Raw genomic sequence first — 16891 nt, 5'->3', positions numbered from 1 at the left:
TAAGCTCAAAGTCCCGGGAAGCAGCTATTTGAGGAACGCAGAAGAAAGACAGCTGACTCCAACCACAGGAACTAGTGGTTGCAGAAGGAAAATGGCTGGCTTCCCCAGTCTTCCCCTAACAAGCCTCCCAAGCTCTTCCCATCCTGAGCTACAAAAACCTCACACTAAAGTCTAGGTCCTGCATTTCTTGACCTCTGGTCATTGAGTGACTCTGTCCTGTGCCCTGATCGCAAGGAGGCCAAAACAGGAGATGTCACCTCTTTGGCATTAAAGCATTCTCCAGCTCTTAGGTTCATTTAAATTCTCTTTTGTTTCTTCCTGAAAATTTAATTCTCACTTGCCCTTACAAAGAGAAGCTTCACAAACCACAAGACTTTTCTTTGAATGATGTCAACTTTGCAGTGTTAAATATACTTAATAAATTTTCATTTTAATATCAATAAACTCTCTGAGAGTCCAGAAATAAAGCATTTAAATTTTTAAATAAATTGTCACCTTAACTCTGAATTCAGGAAACCAGAAGAAAAACAAGTATCAACTTTCAAAAAGTCTTCCTTTTCTTGGCACGCTAACAACTATAAAACCATTCTTTCGTATGGAGAAGTGAAGTTCAGAGTTCCTGTCTTACACTCCATGAGTCTATTCTGCCACATGAATAGATGTGGAACAGTGACCTCATTCTCCTAGGGAGCCAGATGGAGAGAATGATGCACTGGGATGCAATGCCATGAAGGTCACCAAAAGCACTCTCACCTGTCTGAGCACAGATGGCATTGAAGAGACAAGGAACCTACTCACCTTTTTGCACACACTGGGCATTCTTCAGCTCAGGACTCCATTTAAGGCTGGAGCCACAAAGGAATGTTGAAGGACCTTCTAAGGACATTCCACCCGCACAGGAAAGGGTCACCTTCTCCCCAACCATGTAAAAAGGTTTCTGGGGGTGACTCTGCATGCCATTCATCAGCACAGGCAGAAAACAGGCAATTTCTGAAGATAAAAGAGAACAGAATGCAGTCACTGCTTTCCTTTTCCTAAACAACCTTTTTAAAAAATATCCTTATGTTGTGCTTATATACTTGTTCTGCCTTTTCATGTCACAGGACAAGCAGGGGAAAAAGAGTCTGCTCATAGCATGCTGCAAAAGGTGCGCTCCATGATGTCTGGCACATAATTGACCAATGAGTGACTGAAGACAAAACAGCTGTCACCTCCTTCCCCTGCCCTCAAAGCAATGTGACAACCTGAAATGAACAAGCCTACAAAAGGTCCCAAAGCCCAGCCTGCTGCTAAAATCAGACCTCACAGCTGCCACATATCTCTGTAGTGAGGTGATGTCCCAGCAAAATTTTCCCAAGAGCTTTATTCATTTGCATATCATTAGCTCTAATTAGATATGTCACCATCTAAAAATTTAAAGCACCACCTTTCACCTTGCAGCCATAAAAGTGTTCGGTGTTCAGGATTTTCCCATCCCAGCCTTTCCCTTAATGGTGTTCATTAGTTCAAATCTATTTAAAAATAAAACAGCAATATGTATATATATATATGTGTGTGTGTGTGTGTGTGTGTGTGTGTGTGTGTGTGTGTGTATGAAGAACAGGTCAGAAATCATAATTGAAAACTAAAATCTTAGCAATGTAGCTCATAGATTTTAGACACTGCTATATAACATTGCTGTGTTTCAGCACTCTTTATCAAATGCAGTATTTACCAATTACTAAGTGCCTAAATTTTGCCACATATGTTGTATCTGATGGAGAAAAGCTTAGTGCAGGTCCCATGTTGTGGCGTAATAATCTAGCATTAAGTTTGTTTCTGGCATGATACATCTGCAGCCTCTCTCCTACCAAGGCAGATAGGAAAGCTGCACCAGACTAAAAGAAAAATGTTTCTGAGAATCAGAGAGCTATCAAAAGAGAGCAGTTTTAAGGGCCAAAGATTCTAGACAGAAGAGAAATCTAAGGTAGCATGTTTTTCCACATGAAGTATTTGTAAATTTGAAAAAGTAAAATAAAAATAAAAGTATAGTGAAGTACAAACTGAGGTAAGAACTGCAAAACAGAGGTTGAACTATTTATGGAGCTCGCAGGAGAGACACAGGATAAGGGATAAAATCCAGGGCTCCACCTCTGTCACAAAAGGAGATCTCCAGGTAGGAAGTCCATACTGTTCATCAGAATCACTTACTGGCCATACACCATTGAAATAAAGGTTAACCAGAGATAAAGCAGCCTCACCATTCACCAACAGAAAATGTGTCTTCTCTAAAGATATCATCACAGCCTCAAATTGTTCTTAAAGTTTTTTCATGTATAGAGTAGCATTTAGCCAGTTTAACATTCAAAAACAAGAGAATGACCAAAGTTTGACCACTAAAAATACAGCAGAAACAAACCCATAAGAGATGCAGATAATAAAATTAACGGTTATAGGCCTTGAAAAAGCTGCGGTAAGTTTGTTAAAAGTTTTAAATGGTGCCAGCTATGGATCTTGTGCCTGCTATCTCAGCAGCTGAGGCTAAGGCAAGAGGATTGCCAGTAGTTATGATCATGTGAATTCCATGACAGTTTGGGTTTTTGGGTGAGATTTTGTGTCCAAAAATAAGTAAATAAATAAATAAATGACAAGATAAAAATTTTCTACAAAACATTGGAAAATATTTATTACAAACAAATATATTAACAGTTCATTAAAATTCCTAAAAGACTATACCACAGTTACACAGAAAACTCATGAGTGAAAGATAAATCAATAGAAATATTTAACATGAACAGTGCAGCAAAGACTATCAAGTATCACATATAGTGACGCCAACACCAACTTCCATCTCTCTCTGGTTTCTCACTGTGGATGCTATGTGAACAGCTGCCAATCTCCTTTCCCGGAGGCTTCCTCATCACGATGGTCTAAACCTTCCCTGCGAACTATGAGCCAGCGGAAGTCTTTTTATTTTTCCTTAAGCTATTTTGACATGTTTTTGTTTTGTTTTGTTTTGTTTTGTTTTGTTTTGTTTTGTCACAGTAGAGAGAAAAATAACTAATACAGGCTCCTAACAGCTTTTCAGGAAAAGGAGACTAACTAAGGCTGGTGATGATTTTCTCCGTGGTATTGGGGTTAACATGGGCAACTATTTATCCTCATTCATTTTCTTCTCTGTCACTCTGTCATCTTAGGATATATAGTACAACTGAGACCACTCACTCTGACAATGCATTTCTCCAACAAGCCACTGTAAATCTTCTCCACATCTGGCAATGGGATCTCCAATAAGAGAATACCCTTCATTGCAAGCATATAGTATGTTTTTCCCAACAGGAAACACGGTACCTTCACCCTAAACAAAGACAAAAGATGGAGATAGGTTGAGTTGTCCTGTTTCTCATCAACAAAATGTTTCTTTGGTTTTATTTGGCCTGAAAATCATAATTAACCTTAAACATAAATCAACTTATATTCAAACAATTGATTTAGAAACACAATATAAAACATTTTGTCCTGTATGGGTCTATTTAACAACACTAGTACCTCCACCGATTGAAACAAAGCCCTAATGCCATCATATTATGATGAATTGATTGCTCCCAAAATGCCTAGTGCTATACTAAGCATTTTGTTAAAATCATTTTCGTGAACACCATTCTAGTAATTTCCTTTCCTTACACATGCACTAAAGGGCAGTTTGCATCAGAATTGGAAGTAGTTTTGTCTATCCATTCTTCATGTTAAAGAAGAATATTCTGTTCCTTGGCAATGTTACCTAATAAATGTCAGCATATCATGTGTATCTTCTCAGTATCTTCATGAAAGTCTCATTGATGACATTGTACCATCTGGTCACTTGTTCTGCTTTTAAAGACAGGATCTCACTGTGGATCTCAGGCTAACATGGAATTCACTATCAAGTCTTAGACGGCCTCAAACCCAGACTCCTCACGCCTCCATCTCTGCCTGGATTATGCACATGTGCCACCACACCTGGCTCACCAGTAACGTCTAAAGAGCATGATGTTGATCTTCTTCCCCTCTCCACTCTAGTTATGGAAACACTGCCATGAATGGATTAGATACTTTGTTAGCCTGTAAGATTAGGAGGTGAGTTGTCATAATAAAGTAAGGAACTTAAAATTACAGACTAAAAGAGTGTGGTTACCCTCATTTGGGGATCCTTGCTTTCTTTCCTTACTTTCTGGTGGCATCCCCACTCCCACACACAGAGAAATACTAGAGAAATACAGGCATGGGGCATGGTGTGGAGATGGACTCTCACACAACTGTACTCTAGGAAATAGAACCCAATTTCCTGGTGCTTTATTATCATTGCCAGACATGCTATTCCAGGCTTAGTTTGCCTCCTTTATAGAAGCCTATAATTCCTATTAAGGAAACAATGGGAAAGGTACTTATCAGTGTTTGACTGTAGTCCCTAGCCCTTCTGCTTTGCATGAGGGACTTCATGATGAGGAAACTTAACTCAATACCGTTCAAACATTTCTATACAAAAAAGGAGACATTTCTATAGCAATTAAAAAAGATTTCCAGGCTCCATCCCCAACCTATTGAATCAGAAAAGATTGAAGGATGAGAGTCAAGCAACAGTCTCTATTTTGAAGTTCCCTGAATGATCTATGTGGACATTCTGAAACAGTTTTTTTTTTTTAATGTTGGCTCCTAAAAGGACAAGAGAGCTTCATGGATTACTAAGATATGTGGGTTTGCATTATATGTTCTCTAAACATGCTTCATTCAGAAGCCCCGTAGATCATGGTGAGAGTGTAGAACATTCTATCACTTTCTGCTTTATATTCTTCAGCCTCTGCCTCCTTGCTTTTTCAACAGTGTCTACATTTACAGAAACTTAGGTAAACTCTCATTATTGTGATCTTAAAGGTCTGGAATTTAAGAACCAAAATTCCTCATGAAGAAGATAAAGCTGGCAGCTTTGAGAACACCCTTATGAAGATATATGTCTCTTATGTGAGTCACAAAGAGATGTCATTGAGCTCTGCAGTCAAAGCATTGGGGGAAAAAAAACTGGTAACAGAACTAATTAAGATTACCACAATGCCAAGTGAGGTCACTAGAACAACCAATGGAAGTAGGCCAGTGTTCTTTTATGACCATGAAAATTGGTAAAAGTATCATAAACTACATCTCATCAGACAGTGGTTAAAAACGACTCTTGGGGTAAATAAAAATTCTCCTTCCATGATGAAAATTTTTTTAAGAAAAGCCTTTTTCAATAAAAAGAATTTAAAAATTCTCTAGTCTGAAAAGCTTGTCTATACATTCACACTTAACAGTAACATTGCAAATGCTGAATGGCCCTCTGGCATGATGGTATCTCTAGCTCATCAAGTGGCAAGACCATAAAAGGAATACTACCTTTTACAAAATTTGAATCACCTTAAGGCAACGGTGGGAAGGGGGATGCCACAAATGAAATCCTTCACTACGAAAGTTAAAATGCACATATAAAATATTTTAGCACTATTTCACCATGGAGAAAGAGCTAGGTAATGGCCAAGTAAAGAGATAGAAGGTGGAATGTTTATAAAGGAAGAAGATAGATTTTCATAACCAACTTGAACAAATCCATCTTTTAAGGCAGGGGGTGATGAGCAGAATCCTTTCGGAGCCAAAGACAAATCAAAGCAATGTGGCTCAAGCAATCTAGAAAAAAACAGAAACAAATGGAAATTAATGTGATTGGTTTCCACAGCTTAGTTTATTTATATTATTATATTATATTATATTGTATTGTATTATTATATACTTTCCCTTTACATCTGAAGGTATGCAAGTAGAGAGTAAAAGAACATAGATATATATATGTTTACCATTCTTAGAACCAAATATGTAACCATGTGTTTTTTAAATACCTTAAGCATAACCCAATCTATCAAAAGATGATCTAAGTATCTACAAAACCAGTAGTATGAAAAGCAAGTAGGAAGAAAGATGAAAGTCTTTAGATAATGTCTTCCAGAATTTATCTGTCTCAGATATCACTGTGTCTCCTGCTGTTGGGTTCTGAAATCCTTTTATCACAAAATTAATTCTATTTGATAAAAGTATATGATGAGTAGAAGGAGCAAAGACCCTTTTTAATATTTATTTTTACTTTATGTACATTGGTGTTTTGTCTGCATGTGTGAGGGGGTTGGATTCCCTGGAACAGGAGTTATAGACAGTTGTGAGCTGCCATGTGGTTGCTGGGAATTGAACCTGCTTCCTTTGGATGAGCAGACAATACTCTTAACCACTGAGCCATCTCTCCAGCCCAGGAGCAGAGATCCTTAATGCCACATCACCAACGCTATTCCTGAAAATTTATCATAAGCATGAGCATCCTAGCAGGAGCTTATAATTATGATAATGTTAGGAGACATCCATCATTAAACAAGGATTGTCCATAGTGCTCCTATGGTCAACATACTACCTGTCCACTCCAGCAAGTAAAACGTAAAACTGAACAAGAAAAACATAAATAGGCTATGACAGTTCCTTCTTGGCTAAGTTCCTTATCTTTTGCAATACCCCCAAAGAAACCAGAAATGTGAAGTAATAAAGTGTTCTTGTTTATGCTGATCAGGAGGATAATCCTTTGAGCAACAACAATAAAAAAAAAAGAAGAGAAGGAGGATATCACTACCATGTTTCTCCTCTCTCTCTCCCGCTCTCTCTCTCTCTTTCTGTATTTATAGAGAGAGGTTTGTTATCACTCCATTAAACAGGCTTAATTCTGTAGGAAATTGGTCTCTTTGGGCAGAGACCTGCTTGCACACACTCATCCTGTTAAGGATACTTGTGCATTCTTTCCCCACACTAACTCGTACATCCTTTGGCTCCCTCAGTGAGGAGATACTGGTTATTGTTGTTTTACACGGCATGAAAGTCCTGGGATCAAGGCAGCCTATGTCCTTACCCATCATTTACCCAAGCAATTTGTTTCTTTCCTTAACTCACATGACCTCCAAGTTATCTTACTAGAATTTTTTGTCTAGTTTCTGAACTTTGGAGTATGGCATAGATGGACCAACAACTGCACTTTTGGAGTCCTTTAAATAGGTCCACTGAAAACGTACTGCCGAACGCCACACACGATGTCGCCCGCCATTCAGCTGTGAAAACCCAGATCTGTCATCACCCCAATTCAAAAAGGGCAAATAGGATGACCTCTCCCAACAGAGAAATGATGAGGAGGTAAAATTGGCTCAAAAGACCCACAAAAAGAAAGAAAGAAAGAAAGAAAGAAAGAAAGAAAGAAAGAAAGAAAGAAAGAAAGAAAGAAAGAAAGAAAGAAAGAAAGAAAGAAATTAGCCTTTTGGGGGGAGGAGGGTGGTGATTGTGTTGTTTCGTTTGCTGCTTCTTCTTTTCTTTCTGTCTTTCTTTCTTTCTTTGCTTTTGTGGCTAACAGCCAAAAATGACCTTGCACCTCTTTGGCAGTCTCATCTTTACCAGGGGCTGGAAATTCCAGAAGCATTTCGGCCTCTCATGCATGGTCTGTCCTACATGACGTTAGAGTCACCTCTCTACAGAGAGAAATGTTAGAGCAGCAATAACGTCCCAATGAGAAAAAAAAATCCTTCTGGGACTGAAAAGATGGTTCTGTGGTTAAGTGCTTACTGATCTTGCAAAGGACCAGAGTTCTGATCCCAGTCCCTAAGTCAGATGGCTTATAACTGCCTGTAATTCTAGCTCCAGAAGAAACATTAGCTTCTAACCTTCCTGGACATGGTCACTCATACACATAATTAATCATACACATAATTAAAATTGGGAAATAATTTTAAGAGAAAAAAAAACTCCTTCTGGTCAAAAGAATAGAACCTCTATGGAGACCTAAAATTCTTCTTAAGTGAGACCAGTCTCTTGACTAAGGGACCCTCCCAAAGCAGGCAGGTTCACCTTAAGCTATGTTAGAGAGATAGGCAGAATAACTATTTCTTTAATGAGATACTGTACTTTGCCTTGCCTGATCTCCGGTCGCCTAGTACAGTCTCTTACAGAGCGTAAGCATACTGCTTTGCACGTCTGTGGATATTAATTACTCAGGAAAATATAATTTTTCCTTTCCCTCTCTGCTCTAACTAAGCATGCTTTCCCTAACTCTAGATTTCCCCCACATTTGGCACTTTCTTAGTTGTTCCCTAAAGCTCCCCTTTCTACCATGTGACTGCTCCTGTGTCATATGTCTGATCTCTATACCAACATGGTTTTTCTCTTCTTTTTTTTTTTTTTCCTCTCTCCTACCCACATCACTCTTCTATTTTTCTCCTCTGGGAAGCTGATGAGATTTATAGCTCACTCACTGCAAGGATGTTTCTTTTAAACTCTAATAATTCATGCTTGCAAAAAAAAATTAGTTCTGTAAAAGGAGGGAAAAAATAAACAGGGTATTGTGACACGGGCTTGTAATCCCAGCACTTGGGAAACAGAGGCAAGAAGATCCAGGTCCAAGTTCATCCTCAGTCAGTCACATAGTGAGTTTGAGGACAGCCCCATGCTACATGAGACCTTGTCTCAAATATGTGAATAAATAAATAAATATTTAAAAAGAATTGTGACACAGGGGCACAAATGAGTCAACAAAACTTAAAGTGCTTTTGCATGATCCTTCCCAATGTAAAGTTAGGGTCAGATTTCTACCAGATCATTCTAGCAAAACAATATCCATCTGAAGTGTTTGGCTTTGTGTATAATCCAGAGAACAAGTCAGCAGGAGGCACTGGTATATCTGAAAATTATCACATTCATTGAAGATTCCCATTGGCCTATGCCAGTCACTTTTACATGCTTGGTCAATCACTTTTACATGACTTAAATCTTCTATTTTATTATCAGTTTACCTACAACAATTATTCTGATTTTAATTTTGACTTACTCAAGGCTACACAGCAAGTAGGGAACAACTCACTGGCCTTCTCCCAGTTACTAGCCCTGTATATCCCTGGTGTCTAGAAAACCTGGAATTCACAGCCAGTATTACTGGTCGTGACAGGCCTTCTTCCTTCACTGACTCCAGTGCTAAAGGGCAAAGCAGACATTGATAAAAATCATCACTTAACTTCTAGTCATCCAAGAACAACAATCATCAACTTATGCCCATTGCCCAGTAGGCATTCTCCATATAACTACTAAAAGGTCTGTTCTCCATTACCGCAAGTTCTCCAAGTCCTGGTCTTCACATTGCCTGCTTTCAGTTGTTTCTCCAATACAGGCCTTCCCACCTGCACTGGGCGGGGGATTGTTGCATTCTCGACTCCTTGCTTTCTTCCCTTGAGCACAGGGGCTCCAGGAGGACCAACAACTCCAACCTCCATCAACCCCTCCTGTAATATAAGAAAGAGGTTCTTGGCTTCTGGACAGCAAGACTCCAGAGCTCAATGCTGTGCTTCCTACTAATGTGTTCCCTGCAGGGGCTGGGAAAAAGGGAGGGGGATGTGTGGTTGAAAAAGGGCATATTGCAGGACCTACAGTGGCTGGATGTGAATTCAGCTGTGGTGGTTTATTAGTTCACAACCTTGGACAAGGCATTCAAACTTCTTGTTCCATTGTTATTCTGGCGTTTTCCGGTTTTGTTTGTTTGTTTGGTTGGTTGGTTGGTTGGTTGGTTGGTAACAGCATCTAGTATGGCTCTACTCACTTATTTGGAGTATCCATATCCATCCTGCTGTAGAAAAATTCTTTCAATATCTTAAGTGTGCTAATTATTTTGAAGATCAAAATACTTTCACTTACTTATCATGTATTTGCTTCTCCAGACAATGACCAAAGTGAAGGGAGGAGGACATTACCCTTCCCACTTCATACTCCAATACTTACTAGCAAAGGATGCTTTCATTTCAACAGATAATTGAAAATCCATGTGTCTATTGAAAAACTATTGACTAATGATACATAATACAACATAGCATAGATGTCCCAAAGAGCTCGCTGTCACAAAGGCTAGGCAAGGGATACAAGCTCCCATAGAGCTATGTTAAAACAAAACCTTATTGAGACAATTGTGAAAAGATGGGAGATGTTTTAAACATAATTCTGTTCTAACAGGAAATAGTCAAAATCAGAATGATGTCTTAAATTTAGATGAGTAAGAAGAGAAACAACAAGAGACCTTAACCTTAAAAGCTACAATGTGGAGGTGAAAAGCAGAGAGAGATTTTGAGTTCAAACACAACTTAAACACCAGCAGTGCATTCCAAAGGCCAAGAAGAATTCCATTTTCAGTGTAGCCCTCATGATAAGTGAAAACCTATTGTACTGACCTGCTTGATCGCCAACAAGGACTCCTTGCTCACATGCCATGCCAAATGTGTAAGGTTTACAGTAACACTGGCACTGTGTCCCAACAACAAGAGCGAGGCCACCATTCTGGCAAGGCCGGCAATGGCAGGGATCAAATTCATCCAGGTACTCCTCAAGAGCCCTCTTCAGGTACAGTTTTTTCACAGAGGCACAGGGCACTTCCTTGACCAGCTCGTACAATGGCATCAGCTACAAAGGAAAAACAGTGGTGGGTGCTCAGAGCTTTAGGTGAGAGCTCGTTTCTTATTGTATGCACACACACACCTCACTGAAACAAAAGCCGCTATTGCTTTCGTTAAGACTGCTGATCCAGTTCCCAAAGCAAGAATAGAACCCATTCCTACATAGGCTGTTTTTTCCTTTTCATATGCACCTAAAGCTCTCTCTTTCTCTCTCTCTCTCTCTCTCTCTCTCTCTCTCTCTCTCTCTTTCTCTCTCTCTCTCTGTGTGTGTGTGTGTGTGTTTGTGTGTATGTGTGTGCCTGTGAACGAATGTCACATGTGGGCAGGTGCCCACAGAAGCAAGAAGAGGATGCCAGATCCCTTGGAGTTGGAAATAATTACAGGCAGTTGTAATGCCTGCCAACATGAGGGGCAGGAACCAAAGTGGGGTCCTCCAGATGAGCAGCAAGAACGCCTAACTGACAAGCCACCTCTCTAGCTCCCTGTGACGGAGTTTAATTTATAAATCAGGCACAGCACGAGATTGTATGCTTTGCTTTATTGCTAAAGAATATATGGGACAGTGAAAATGGCCCATTCTGAAAACTAAAAGGGGTTACTCTCTGAGAGCGTTCCTGGAAATGCTGTCTGCCTTATTTGAAGTAAACAGGAGCAGGGTGTTAGGGATGCTTGAAGGTCTTTTTTATTATTATTATGTTATGTGTGTATATCTCTCTTAATTGCTTAAATTAGACATTGTCTGGGCTCTGACTAACATAAAGAGAATAGGTCATACAATCAGTTCTACCAAAATGTTTCTTTAGAAAATGTGGATTTTCTCTACTGAGGCTGACATGTTAGAAAACAACATGACCATTTTGCAAATTTTGCAATTTTTCCCATGTGCAGCTGATTCCACAAGATTCACAGAGTGAGCTACCACAGAACCTCACCACTCAAGAACACCCATGATGTACATGCACAAAAAAGCTCAGACATCCATGTTTGTTAACCTCCTGAACCATAGGCCACACCCACGCATCTAGTAAACTGTCCACCAGGTTTGATTGTTCCTCCTTTTGTGATCTAAACCACTGTAACACTCCCAGCACCCGGAGAGCTTCAGGATTTTCTAGACAATGTGCCTCATTCACCGTCTTCGTACCGGTGCATTTCTTAATCATTTAACGTGTAAAAAGCCTCGCTTCCATTGTTCTCAAGGCCACCTTCCTTAAATCAGCGTCACAGCTGATTCTGAGTGTTAAAGCCCTAACCCCAGTTTCCAGGATGATCTTTGTCCTTTGTTGTACACTGTCTGCATAATTCATTCGGGTTGGGGTTTGGGGAGGAGGTAAAGGGGAGGTTCTTGGCTTGTTTTTATTTTGTTGTTGCTGCTCTTTGGAATACATATAATGTGCTATAAACTAAAACTTGTTTTTGTGATAAAACATCCTTGGCTCTGCCTGTCATTTGGTGCTACTGTAATTGGGCTCAGGAAGAAAAGCGATCTGACTGACAGATGTAACAGCACAAGAATCTATGTGCGTTCCTCTTGTAAAATCTGTGACCCCTCTGGATTAGAAACCAGAGAAAATATGATCAAGGGGCAGGCAAGATGACTTGCCAGATAATGGCACTTGCCTCACAAGCCTAGTAACCTGAGTTCAGTCTTCAAAACCCACACAAAGGTGGAAGAAGAGAACTGACTCCACAAAATTGTCTGTGGGTCTCTCCAAGCTTGTGATGGCACGAGTGAGCCACATATATGCACTGATAAACCAAAGAACGTAAATTTTTAAAAGAAAATAAAATCATACTTAGTGCAAAAATTAAAATACAAATTTCCTCATTAATTTGTCCTGGGATTTGCAGGATATTTAAGCTTTACAGCTGATCTACAAACAAACCACATCCTCTGTTTCTTATTATCATGTATGCATTCACTTTGCTATATAAAGCATAATTGGGATGCAAGGAATGCTAATTGCAGCCAATTCTATTTAATCACCTTGATGTAATCTCATTTCCCCAACACAAATAAACATGACTGGTCCCCACTGCTGCACACAGAGCATCACATACCTTTTGTTTTATGACTTGGGGAAGGCTGGTTACAGAGTTGGCCCAGGAAGTATACCGCTCTTTGTTTCCAGTGGGATTATCCAGCTCCAGATAACTAAGGCCAGACACAAAGCCGGAAGCTCCACCTCTGACAAAAGGGTCTCCTCGAAGCACCCTTCTCTGGTCTCCTTCACAGGAAGGAGGATACAAATGAAATAAGTCAGCATGTGCAAATATAGTGAAATTAGCAAGGTAAAAGTACAAAGTCTGTCAAGTGTGTTTAAAAAAAAAAAAACAACTCTGTCAAACTGTGTGACATCTTGAGAAAAGCAAAACCTAAAGACAATAGAATGATGGACAGGAAAAATGCGGAGGATTTTCGGAGAATTTAAACCATCCGTAAAACACGACAGTGGTTGTTATCCTTCTAACATCCTTAAGAAAGGCCATAAAACATACAGCACCAAGAGAAAACCCTAATGTCAATTAGTATTCTCTGAAAATATATGTCTAGGTAGATTTATCGGTTTTAGCAGTGGCTCCACCATAGCAGGTGTGGCTAGTATGTGAGGTTTGAGGGTGGGAAGTATATGGCAAATCTCTACATTTTTCTCTTGATTGCACTGTGACTCTCGGGGGGCATAAAAATAAGACTGAAGAGAAAAGCAGGTGACTGGGGATTCATTTAGTGGGTAGAGCATTTGCTAACCCTTGGGAAACTCTGAGCTCACACCAGCACTACATAAAACTAGTTGTGGGAGCACAGGCCTGTAAACTCAGCATTCACTTACGAGGTAGAGAGGATCAGAATTTCAAGGCCATCCTCTACTACAAAACAAGTTGAAGGCCTCCCTGGGATACAGGGGACCTTATCTAAATGATGATGATGACAATGATGATGAGGGTGATGATGATGGTGGTGGTGGTGGCGGTGGAGGAGGAGGAGGAAAAAGAGGAAGAAAGGGGCGAAAAGGAGGAGGAAGAAGACAGCTATGGACTGAGATAGAGGATATTATAAAATTGCTTCTAGTTTTAAATGTCTTAGTCCATTAAAAATATGAGGCATGCTTTGCAAACGAATATCATTAGAAGAAGCTTACATATATTAAAGGATGAAGTATCATGAAGGTGACACTTCTTTCAAGTAATTCCATAAATAACAGAAGCATTTTAAATACATGGTCATTGATGCTGCTAAATAATCTGCTGTATTGTAAATATTTTATGTATATGTGTGGCAAAATGTCAAAATAATAACTGTTATGCATCAGTATCTATGTAACTACTGAGTTCTCTATATTTTTTTATATATGAAATTCTTTGTGATAAAATACTGGAGAAAAAAAAGCAGCCCAGGGTGTAGCATATTAACAGGTTTTTAAAAGCTATTAATTAACAGGAATACATTACCTAAAACATGAAAAGTGTTCTGAAAAGTTTGAATGCTAATTGAATTCCTATTTCCATTGATGTGCTGCATAATGGCAGACGTATTTTTATCTCCGCTTATTATTGGTTCTTATAAAGGTCATGACTAGACATTTCTAATCTTACAGATCACATTTTGAGTGATTTCTACTTCTTTTCTTATAACTGTCCAAATTTTGCAATTTTGTCAAATGAACACACTCTACTTTTATAATGAGAAATTATGAAAGCCTGGTATTTTTAATAAATTACCTGGGTGCCTCCTCATTTTCATTGTTAATTCTGGTTTGATATGCAAATGGTAGCCTTTTTAGAGCAATATCTCACAAGTCCAAGCCTTGAGCTACTGAATCACCAACAGCTGGGGTGCCTGTGGGTCTGAGCTCAAGGAAGACCTGTAAGAGACTGTCTAAGGTGATCCTTGTGAGCATGAAAGACTGGGACTCATTGTCTTATGGACACACCAGGTTAAGATGAGCAGGCTTTACAAATTTGTTGCCATCTTCAAGTGTATATGCTCTGCATCCAGACCCCAGGAACCTTCTGCTCTGGCTAACTCATTACCCTGAGAAAACATGGCAAGAATTGCAACAGAGTCCAACTCCATGCATTTACATCTCATGTCTAGTTCTTCCTGGCTGTGGTCTTGGTTTTGTATCTCAGTGTGCCTGTGTGTAACAGGGGGATATGAATTCTAAGTATTCCATAGATTAGACGAGCACATGTTAGCTTTTGTAAACCACTTAAAAGTGTTCTGGCAGAAAGCAAGTGCTATGTGTTTACTAAATGCAAACGCAAGTCAGTGAGTAGCTTTCTGTTGCCAGCACAGTGGACACCTGAAATCAGCGTCTTCCCACAGCTCCCCTCTGCACCTCTGCATCTAGAGAGCTACTCTTCCACTTCATTCAGAGGGAGCTGAGGGAGAAAGGGGAGGGGCTGCAGGGAAGTAACATGGGAGGAATTGGGAGGAGGAAAGAAAAGGGAAGATGATTTAATTATACTTTAATTAATTGTTTTAATGGGGAAAAAACCTGTTCTTTGGCCATATCCATTTCCTTGGTCTAAATATCTTCTTTGTCCTTGTCACTACCATGTTCTTGGTGTCTAGGACCTCTCTCAAGGATCCTCCTTCCTCACTGAACATTAGAGAAGCCTAGGTCAGCTTTCCTTCCTATTTCTACCCTCATCCCTAATAAGATATAAACTCCAATACTGCCAAATCCATCACATTACAGAAGGCACATTCCTCCCACGTGACAGAATGCATTCCGTTTATAGAAAATAAGCTTTAGTCTCTGCAGCCAATGGATGCTTTTTTCTGCTCTTGTCTACCTTGACTTCTTTCTAGCTCTTCACTGTTGACTTCTCACTCTTTTACTTTCCTCTCGTCTTTTCACTTTAAGGAGTCATTTGTACTCCATTCTGCCTCCTTCTCTACAACTATCCCTATGTAAACCTTCGCTTAATTACTCCTGCATTAAGCCTTTTAGTGGTGGCCAATAGTTACCAGAATCAAATTCTAGTTCCTTAACACCGTGCCTATATCTGCATAACACTATCAGCAGTAGGATACAAAGCTAACACACACATACACACACACACACACACACACAGAGAGAGAGAGAGAGAGAGAGAGAGAGAGAGAGAGAAATCAGTAACTCTCCTATATACAAAAGACAAATAGACTGAGAAAAAAATTAGGGAAATGTTAACTTTTACCAGAGCCTCAGAAAATAAACTATCTTGGGATAATTCTAACTCTAAGAAAACAAGTAAACAACCCATATAATAAAAACTTTGTAAAGAAAACAACTGAAAAAAAGACACCAGAAGATAGGCAGAGCTCCCATTTTCATGGAGTAGAAGGAATAACATTGTGAGAATGGCCATTCTACCAATAGCACTCCACAGATTCAATACAATCCTGAATAAATTCCAACAATCTTCTACTTCATATGAAAACACACACACACACACACACAATCCTGAAAAATAAAAGAACTGCAGGAGGTATAGCCATCTCAGATTTCAAGTTGTATTACAAAGCTATAATAATAAAAATAGAATGGTATTACATGAAAACTAATACTTTGATCAATGTGATTGAATTAAAAACCTGGACATAATTACACACACATACAGATACCTCTTTTTTTTTTTTACAAAGAAGCCAAAAATACACATGAGAGAAAAGACAAAATTTTCAACAAATGATGAATGCAAATAGATCCATACTTATCATCCCAAACAAAACTCAAATGGACCAGAGACCTCAACATAAGGACAGATACCCTGAATGTGGTATAAAAGGGAAATAGGAAATAGCTTTGAAATTATTGGCACAGTAAAAGACTTACTGAACAGAAAACTATTAGCACAGGTACTAAGATTAAAAATTAATAAATGGCCTCTGGGCTCAAATTTTTTGGTTCTATTGCTCTCCTTGTGGACCTCCTATCCTCTCAGCTCTTACTAATATTTCCCACTTCTTTCATAAGATTCCCTGCATTCTGCCCAAAGTTTGGCCATAAGTCTCAACATCTGCTTTGATAGTCAGCAAGGCAGAGCCTTTCAGAGGCCCTCTGTGGGAGGCTCCTAACTTGTTTCCTGTTTTCTTCTTCTGGTGTCCATCCTCTTTGCTGAGACACCTAGAACCCCTGCACAGATGTAGCCCATGGCAATTCAGTGTCCAAGTGGGTTCCATAGTATTGGGAACAGAAACTGTCTCTGATATGAACTGATTGGCTTGCTCTTTGATCACCTCCTCCTGAGGGGGAAGCAGCCTTACTAGGCCACAGAGGAAGACAGTGCAGCCACTCCTGATGAGACCTAACAGACTAGGATCAGAAGGAAGAAAAAGAAATCCTCTCCTACCAGTGGACTTGGGGAGGGGAGTGTGTGTAGAAGGGAAAGGAAAGGAAGGATTGGGA

The 16891-nt window shown here is 39.5% G+C and overlaps 1 protein-coding gene across 2 annotated transcripts in view; it reads right to left on the bottom strand.

Moving 5' to 3' along the window:
• Nucleotides 1-16891, bottom strand: part of C7 (complement C7) — a 67125-nt gene that overhangs the window by 13712 nt on the left and 36522 nt on the right. For both annotated transcript variants that reach the window (XM_060380527.1, XM_060380528.1), the window contains 6 exons: nucleotides 12555-12721; nucleotides 10272-10500; nucleotides 9164-9335; nucleotides 5586-5673; nucleotides 3205-3337; nucleotides 799-990 (listed from right to left, as the gene is read on the bottom strand). In XM_060380527.1, coding sequence (XP_060236510.1) covers nucleotides 799-990; nucleotides 3205-3337; nucleotides 5586-5673; nucleotides 9164-9335; nucleotides 10272-10500; nucleotides 12555-12721 — 981 coding nt within the window. The remainder of the gene's footprint in view (nucleotides 1-798; nucleotides 991-3204; nucleotides 3338-5585; nucleotides 5674-9163; nucleotides 9336-10271; nucleotides 10501-12554; nucleotides 12722-16891) is intronic.

Source organism: Meriones unguiculatus, chromosome 3 (assembly GCF_030254825.1).
Source record: "Meriones unguiculatus strain TT.TT164.6M chromosome 3, Bangor_MerUng_6.1, whole genome shotgun sequence".
Classification (NCBI taxonomy): Eukaryota; Metazoa; Chordata; class Mammalia; order Rodentia; family Muridae; genus Meriones; species Meriones unguiculatus.
This window is presented reverse-complemented; position numbering and strand designations above follow the sequence as displayed.